This window comes from Phalangium opilio, unplaced genomic scaffold (genome assembly GCF_054372755.1).
Source record: "Phalangium opilio isolate 3A_F unplaced genomic scaffold, DU_Popi_V2 ptg000056l_1, whole genome shotgun sequence".
NCBI classification, from domain to species: Eukaryota; Metazoa; Arthropoda; class Arachnida; order Opiliones; family Phalangiidae; genus Phalangium; species Phalangium opilio.
The window spans coordinates 764,406-774,121 of NW_028324175.1; the positions used below are offsets into that span (position 1 = coordinate 764,406).

General features: G+C 35.8%; 1 protein-coding gene across 1 annotated transcript; it reads left to right on the forward strand.

Moving 5' to 3' along the window:
* The first annotated feature begins 1,097 nt into the window (after positions 1-1,097).
* Positions 1,098-3,998, forward strand: LOC149667654 (uncharacterized). Its single transcript, XM_089840918.1, has 2 exons — positions 1,098-1,356; positions 3,877-3,998. Exons 1-2 carry the CDS (start codon positions 1,098-1,100, stop codon positions 3,996-3,998), a joined length of 381 nt encoding a protein of 126 aa, XP_089697044.1.
* The last annotated feature ends 5,718 nt before the right edge of the window (positions 3,999-9,716 follow it).

Genomic DNA, 9,716 nt, shown 5'->3' on the forward strand with positions numbered 1-9,716 from the left:
TGAGTCAGTTTATCAAATTTTAAAGATTTAAAATATTCTCCAGTTATTTTGCCATCTTTAGTAGATTTATTAAAGTACCGCCAAATATTAGTGGTTGATTTTCCTATAATTTGTGACTTTAAACAGGGTTAACAAACTTAATAACATTAACAACATAACACCTCGTTTCCCTTACAATGACGCAGACGATCACTATCCTTTATGCCTGATAATTTTAGTTTCATTTGGGTCTCTTAACGGTATGGTCTCGACTCTCTAACGCCTTATACCGTCATAAGAGCAAACAGTAACCCTATGCATGCAAGCGATAGTCAATGAGTGAGCTTTTCCTATAGAGAATAGGGGTCACTAGACTGTGCCCTTGGACAATTTTTCCCCCTCCGAATTCACCGAAAACAAAATAATGAATGTTTTGAAAAGAAAGGCAATTAAAAAATTTTAAAGTTTTAACTTTTAAATTGAGAAACTGGTAGCGGAAAAATACGGAAAATTTTCCGGAAAAATATAGCTCGGTCATTTTCCGGAAAATTTACCGAGCGGAAAATTTTCCGACTTACAACCCTAAAAATACCCCTATAACTTACTATAAATATACATTTACTTAGATTTAAATCATATTAAAAAAACCAATTTCTCTTCCTCCCAAGTAACTCCTTTTTTCACCTTCACTGATAAGTTTTTTATATAAGGCGACCTCATTTGAATTATTCAAAACACGCCCATACAAGCTTTGCATACGGATAAAACATACCCCCAGGCTTCTTTTCCTCTCAATATAACTTCTTTTTAACCTTCGCCGAGGGTTTTTTATATAAGACTATCTCATTCGAATTATTTAAAACACGCCTAAACAAGTTTTGCATACGAAAAAAAAACTTGAACCTCGGGGAGATTTCTGTTTTTTATAACTATATATCTAATTAACTTTTGGCCATTTATCGAAAGATGTTTTTTGAGAATCTTGAGAGCATGCAACTTTTCTAATATTAAATTTGACCTCGATAATTCAGTATATAAGCCCCGTTTTCAAAATGAAAATTATCAGTTGTTTAACAACATTATTTTATTAAACACTCTTCTACACCACTTTTACGAGGATGTCTTTCTCTACCGCTCCTCGACTACCCTGCCTGTCTTTTATTAAAATCCATCCGGCAGCATTTATCCCGCTACGCGCTACGCCCCAGTCGGCCGGACTGGACTTGTATAGTCCAGTTGATACCATGATCGAACCTCACGGTATCAAAATTTTTTCGACTGGAGTCGGCGTTATACTGCCGGCGGACAGCTACGGTCGCATTGTCAGCCGTAGCACCTTAACGGCCCAAGGGCTGTTAGTCGCCGAGGGCACGATAGGTATGTTTTTACCTCTCCGAGTGACGTATGTCACGGAGAGGTTCTGTAACGATCGTGTCTGTCTGTCTGTGTGTCTGTCTGTCTGTCTGTCTGTCTGTCTGTTGTTACACCCACGTGACCGCGTTCGCAGTTTCCAAATCGGAGCAAACGTGTTCGCCATTTCCGAACTGCTTTCACAGTCACGGAAATGGCTCCTCTACTTGAGTTCTCACACCACCATCTTCTGGTCTTTGTCCATCCCACACGGACACCAGTCTGCACTTACTGGCTTCAAATCACCACCATCTTTTGATCTTCGTCCATCCCACATGGACACCAGTCTGTACATACTGGCTTCTAATCACCACCATCTTCTGTTCTTCGTCCATTCCACTTGGACACCAGTCTGTACATTCTGGCTTCTAAACACCACCATCTACTGGTCTTCCGTCTATTCCACATAGACACCAATCTGTCTCATTGGCTTCTACTCCATTATCATCGTTTGGTTTTAGGATATACGCGGCGATCAGCTAGGGTTACGAGAAACGTCTAGCCTCCCTAAGGTGGGATCGCCACCAAAGGTTTTCGCAATTGCGCTTTTTCCTTACTATTATAATGGAAACGAATCGTATATATACCCCAAAATTTGAAGAAAGCGGGCAAGAGGGGTACCCTTCACTTTAAACGTCAATATTAGCGAAGTTTGAGATGATAATAGGTATAACTTTATTTTAAACGATTTAACTATTATTAATGTTAATTATTGAAGATTAAAATAATTAAAAATAATTATATTTATTTAAATATTAAAGATAATCTTGTTTCTCAACTCAAAATTAATACGGAAAGAGTTAAAAAGCAGTCTATGTTTTTGTCTGTGTGTGTCCGTCCATTGTTACACTAGTGCGTCGCGTTAGCAGTTAGCCTTGTGTTGATGTGTTAAGAAATCATACAGAACCTTAATATTCCCTTTTTCCATAATATAAAGTGAATATGTGGAAGTATTTTTCGTAATTATGATGCATTTAGTACTTTTGTAGCTTTAAAGCTCTGTTTCATTTTGATATTCCAAAGATTTTTTTTAATATTGTTATTTGAAATGGCTGTTTATATATTATTTAAGCTATACTACATCTGTATATAGAATAAGTCTTGGTTTAGTGATTTCATGAAGAAAGCTAGGACCTAGACTCCGGCGGGTATATTAAGTGTCATCCGCAATAGGCTTAGTGAAACAAAGAGTAAATAATTGAGGCCTGAGGTTAAGTAAACTTTGGGCTTTGATTTTCGTGTCTGAAATGAAGAGACATCAACGGTTCAGAGTGAGCTGAAAGTTAAATACACTATTAAATAATAAGGTTAAGGTTTTATAAAAGAAGAAAAGATCATGGTGGCAATTCGAATAGTAAAAGGGCTAATGGTGAACGGGTAGTAGCTACAGACTTTTTATTCTCTTTATGGTGCGCATTGACTATCAGTGCGTCTAGCTACAATTTAGCTTTGGTGTTATTTAACGTTAACATTCATGTTGGCATACTAAGAATATTCTTGAGGTGAGACGAGACGATAGTGTTTACACTGCAAACCAGTTGTGAATGTAGCTATCAGAATATACGGTAAACAGCTGAAGCGTAGACTTCATTTCCTGATCTTTTCCCCATTGACTGATTTCCATGTGTAGAAGATTTATCCTTATTGGATGTAAAATGTCGTCTGCTTTACTGTATATTCGCTATGCTTGGAATACTGCTTCAATATTTCGTAAATTTTTACTTCAAAAAAGAGAAATAATTCCATATCTAGGTAAATAAGTTTGACTCGGAGAGGTAATATTTTGGTTTTCCCAACTTGTTTAGCTATTTTATAACGCCGAAAGTATAATATTTCTTAACAACAATAGACGGCGACTATCTTGGCCCTCTAAAAGTGGTCGTTGCAAATGTAGGGGAGACCCCCTACGTTGGCTGGCGGGGCGATCAGGTCGCCCAATTGATAATCAAACCCTTTCTATTATTAAGACCGGTGGAAGTGGCGGTAAATAATTTTAATTTTAATTTAGGATTCAGCATGTAACACGTTTTTATGTTGTTTCTACACTCTGATCCCCACGGCTCGAGGTAGTGGAGAGTTCGGCTCTACCGGTTTCTAGGCATTTTTTTAATGGTGGTGGGTTTTTTATGTAAATATTTTTGTTTTTATCTATTTTTGTTATTCTGTATTTATTTTATTGTATATATATTATATATTTCATATTATTAAAAAATCTTTAATCGTATATTTGTATTTTCTTTTCAGACTTATGATTTTTAATTAAAGGCCTATTTTTTAGCTCCGTCTTAATTAATCTCTCCAATAAAATTATCTCTCTACTTACACTCCGCCTAATAAAACAAGTAGGAACCAATTAGAAATACCGCTTTCCTTACTAGGATGTTACGAATATAAATATATCATGTATTAGCTATTTAGATATCATTTACTATCGTAACCCGCCCAATATGTTGTGCCTCATTTTCTTTTTTGTTTATGTGTTAATAGTTAACGTTTTGTTAACGCTTTACGAAATTGAGCGGCGAAATCGAAAACAATTAGAAACCAGACCCAGCCGTTCCTCGTCTGATCGCTCTTCCGAGTCAAATAACGATATGGGGTCGACGTAAACAATGAACTCTTTGAGAGATATTTGTTTATTCCTACTTCTCGTTGATTATCTTGTAATAATTTATTTTGTATTTATTTATTACTCATATCTGTACCTTTTATAAAAAGTAAATATCTAATGTAAGTGTTTTTTATTAACTTTAGGTTTACAGAAAGAACGGCCTGTTCGGGCATGTTTGGGTTCAATAAAGGGTGACGCCCATTACTAGCAGGCAAGGGGGATAACGTCAAGGTTGAATATAGTTTTAGTTTTGGTTTAAGTTAAGAAGATGACGTCATGGGGGTTGAAAGGCTGGAGCTCATGGTAGTATAGCATGGTGAAAGGCAGGGTATGAAAAAAGGTAAGGTTTTTTAAATAAAATGGGCCAATATTTTGGGTGGATGGTGGCCATCTTGAGGGTGGCGGCCATCTTGGATCCATGTCTATCTAGGTAGTTTCTACTACTGCGATTAAACTATCAGACACAGAGCTGTAAAATTTTGTTATGAATTTCATGTGGTTCCAATCATATTGTGCACCAATTTTCATAGTTTTTGAAGATGAATGTGGAAAACATTGTAGCTGCCATTCCCGGCAGCCATTTTCCAAGATGGCATTGAAACCTCGCTCTCTTCAGCAGGGGACTTTAGTATATTTTTTGTTGGGTCAAAAATAACACACATATGTCAATTTTCATCATTTTTGTTTTAATGTTCTAGGGAGGGTTGGCAAAAACGGAAAAAACCGGCAAAAATTGGCAAAAACCATTCCCCGATTAAAATGATAACTAGAAATACTAACTTTGGCTTTGTTTTTGTCAATTGTGTTATTATAGGTCTTCCAACTGCTAATATGTCTCAATCTTAATCAGTTTTATAAAACATATTTTGTTTTAAACGTTCGAGCTAAATCCACTTATAAAATTTTGCTCACATTCGAATGATCCTAGTTGCCTCGCATTTGATAGCTATACAATAATTTTGAACCAATTTCTAGCTTTAACCTACTTCGAAAATTTGAAGTGAACCGTATATTTAGGTGAAGATCAAACTGAAAATGCGATGCTTTTCGGAAATGTTTCACTGTTTTAAACTCTCTACGAGTGCTAAACTGAAAATTAGCGAGTTTCAAAAATAACCGATTTTTCATTTATTTGTATAACAGGCCAAAACGTCCTTCGCCAAAACTGCCACGCGGTTTTTTCCTCTATATTTATACAGAGAATGTAACCTAATTCATGATTATATTAGAATTTTGTACGTTTTATTTTCAATTGAAATCCAAATTTTTTTATTTTTTAAATTTAGTACGCTATTTCCACATAAGGTGGTAAAAACCGTGGCAAAAAGGAAAAAAAAAACGCGGTTTTTCCACCACTGGAAAAAACGTGCCAGCCCTGGTGGCTGGTTCTAGGACAAACCTTTAAAGTCCTGGGCTATTAATAACTTACTCGATTGAATCTTTCAGCAAACAAGAAAAGATCTCAAGAACTTCTTGGCGCAACTGAGTTTCGGTCCAACGCCTGTCCAAAACCATTGAATCGATTACAAATCCTTTTGAGTGCATGATACTCTTCCTTTGACCTTTGGGAGCAACTTTGATTGTGGGACTAGGCAAAAGGACCAATTGCTTTCGAAACTTCTCAGAATTCGTGTTTTAATTATTTGACGATGTTTTTGTCTTTGAGATGGGTGTTTTCCACGGTTTTCACCTCCTTCAAATGAACAAATTAGCATGTATTTTCAAATTCACAATCTAAAACACTGACAGCAAAACATACATTGATTCATGATACGTTCGGAAATAGAGCGATAGTGTTTACCATTTTACCAGTTGTTTTCATAGGGACTATTTAACGGGATTGTAAATGGTATTATTCTCAGTTTAAAGACACCCGCGTGGACGCGAATTGTGATGTTTAGGGGTTCGAAAAAGGACTTTCATTTCGGAATCAAGGTCAAGTGTACATGTAAATCTCCTTCCCTTATTACCAAGGCTTGTTCGTGACTTCATATTTTCATTTAACGCTTTTGTCCACGCGTCGCTCCCGAGTTCGACTGTTTTATTCATGGCAATTTTACCTTGTCATTATTGCTTTAATCACTAGACGACGAATCTTCCTTTTTTTACAGCAAAAGTCTGAATCCAAACCAAGACTAGAGCGCAAAAATTCAGCACCGATTAGCTGGAGGTCTCGATTCTAAAATGTAAAGTTTTCAACATTCTAATCCAGAGGCTTATAATCCACATCGAAGTTCCCATCAGAAGCCCCCTAACAGCTCGGTTTTGTTAATGAAAAATGTCGGCCAGAATGAAAACAACAGTGACTTGCAGATTTATATATTTTCTCGACAAATGAAGTTATTCCTTTACTTAAAGGACAATTCTCATTACGACATCAGTTCATTCAAATTTACAAATTTGTTTCTCTGCATTATACTAAATATTAATGAAATCGTTTGAAACGTACAAACAACACTATTAGTTAAAAAAGGTGCAACTACATTTCTGGAAACAATTTCATTCAAGATGACTGCGAATTGGAGAAATCTGTCACACAACTTAATGTTCCCGCAACACTCTTAAAAATGTTGGGTTGTTTCTGACCCAAAGTGGGTTATTTTTCAACTCTTTGCTGGGTCAGTATTTAAACGACCCATTTTTTGGGTTGTTGTTCCTTGACCCTAGAATTGGTTGTTTATTTGACACAATGTTGAGTCAACGTAAACGATAACTAAGATTTGGGCTAAACAGTAACCACATTACTGGCTAAATTGTAAAATCATATTTGGGTAAAAAAACAACCCTAGCAAGGTTTAATTGTAGTTTTGACGCAAATTTGGGATAAAAGGTAGCCCTTAAATTGGGTTAAATTCTTACATAATTTTGGGTTCAACGAAACCCTAATTTGTGTTGTTTAAAACCTCTCAAAAACCCAAATTGCTGTTTATTACAAAGTTAAGCGTTTTTTCCCACCTCACGTTCCATATTTCAGCTTCCACCATATTTTAAGATCGCTGATTAGTTTAACCTGACGGATGTCACGGAGAGGTTCTAATTTCTTCTGTTGTTACATCCCAGGGCACCGCATTCGCAGTTGGAAAATCGGAGCAAATGTGCTCTCAATTTCCGGACCGCATTTACAGGTCTCAGATATGTGGAAAATTGCATTCCACTTATACGGGCTATTATTCCATTGTCTGCCTAGCTCCATCATCCTGTACTTAAAGGTCCATCCCACATGGACACCAGTCTGTACATACTGGCTCCAAATAACCACCATCGTCTGGTCTTTTGGTCCATCCTACATGGACACTAGTTTGTACATACTGGCTTCTACTCCATAATCATCGTTAAAGTTTAGATGTACGCGGCGATCGGCAAGGGTTACGAGAAACGTTTAACCTCCCAATGGTGGGGCTTCCACCAAAGGTTCGTGCAAATGCGCTGTTCTGATCCATTACTAAGATTCGAAGCCTTTTGTACCGATTTGAGTAAGACGAAACAACAGGCGTATACTTCATTTAAAACGTCAATATTAGTCTGTATCTCAATAATATTCAATAGTTATTTTTTAAAAACGATGCAACCCGCATTAAAGTAAATAACTATTGAAGAAAATGTGTAATATTAATTGTATTTATTTTAATATTTAAGATAATCATGTTTATCAACTCAAAGTTAATAGAGAAAGAGTAACAAAGTCGCCTCAACATCCATCTAGTGTACAATATCGTGTATTTGTATGCTAGGTTTGCCTAAAATTGCAAATGACCCAATTTGGGTTACTGCAATAACCAAATTTTTTGGCTTTGAAACAACCCCATACCAAACTACCAGGGAATGTTTATTCAACTGCTACTGGGTTTGTTTTTTAACCAAATTGTAGTTAAAATTCAAATAGCCCAACTCATTCAACCCATGAGTTTTAAGAGAGAAGATGATAATTTCCCAGGTAAAGCAGTCAACGGTTTTTGACTGGTCAGTCAGCCGGAACCTTTGCTGAATGAATGTCAGATCTCAATTGTAAATAGTTTACAATCTTTTTAAAGCGTGCGACTAGAATCCCAATGAGACTCGTTCTTTAATCGGACCATTTAACGTTAACTGGAAAATGACTAAAATACTACACGGTTTTAGAAAACGAACTGTCAATCTTAATTCCCACTTTTCACACGGTATTATGATTTTTGGAAAAAATTGGGGTGCATCAGGGAAAACAGACCAATACTTCTACAATACCGTAACAACTAACAATGCAATATCCATAATTTCGTTCCCAAGAATCTCATCATTATACATAGTTAGGTTAGGTTTTGCTTGAAAACGCGATGAACAACTGCTGTGAAACCATATTACTCCTTGCCTATAACCTCACCTAAATCGCTTCTATTTTGCCTAAAAGTTAAGTAAGAATAATTTTATATACTATTTACTCCGTTATAAATTTCACTTTTTCCCAAATTTGTATATCGTACAAAAGAGCAATTTATTGAAAGGGAGACAAACAAGCTATTCTGGTTTACTTTTTGTATGAGGGTCAAAAGATTTATAAAAACTCACCAAAATATTTACCTTGACTTTAAACTAATTTTTCAAAGTTATAGTTAGATAAGGTAAAACATAACATAGAGCGTTGTAAATGTTTAGGGGCCCTAATAGTTTCGTGTTATTTTTTAAGCTGCCCGATATGCGAAGGCGTGTTTCGAATATCGAGTGTTTTCGATCACTATAGAAAGGTTTCCGCTATATCATAATTGAATAACAAATAAATAAGTTCAACAGGTGCTTTGAAACAATAAAACAAAGTTATGAAAGGAGCAAGCAAACTTGAGTAGTTGCCAGTCTCGCTTGTCGCTTCCGGTTTCTCGGATATACAAGGAAGAGTTTCCTGATTGTTTTGACATTAAACACTAAATAGTCTTTGGACTATGATGTTATTTGTTTAGAAAGTAATTTTTTACAACTTTTAAATTAAATAAAACTATGCATTTTTCAGAGATCAACCATAATGATAAATTAATAGGGTTTCGAATTGGACGATGTTTACAATGGCAAAGGGTTCGCGGACCCAGTTTTGAATGACTGAACTAAAATTAGATTTATATACTGTAGATTTGAGAAAATTATTTTTGCTCTGATATCTCTGTATTTAGTCTATTAGGATTTAATATTAACTTATGGTTAACTCCTTAACAGTGTGTAAACGATATATTTCCATTATGGCAAAACACTTGAAAGTGTGTTGACGGAAACTTTATTGATTTCCGTTCCAATGTAATCCGGTCGGATTTAACAAAATTATTATAATCAGTCCGAGATCGGATTTCAAAGAGATAAGATGGCGTGTCTTAATTGGACCTTAACTATCCTTTCGTTTAACTCGGTAAAATTGCGTTCATTTAAGGCAATACATTATTTTTGAATATTTCGTAAATCTTTCAGACCATCCTTTGTCCCGGTTGTATTCAAAATGGCTCTGTATTCAGTGGTTTTGGCGAAATGGATTTCAATATATTAAACACAATCAAAACCGTTTTAAATTTTCAGTAATTATAAATTTATTATTAGTATCAAGAAGCCATATCTAGTTTACTAGGGAGAAGTTATAAGATGCCTAAGTATTCGCGCGCCATAATCCTAGTCCGACTTTGAAAATACAAGGGGGACGTAAAAGGAGGCCGGGCTATTTTGCCTCTCCTCAGTCGGAAAATTCGTAATTTTCGTCATTCGCTTC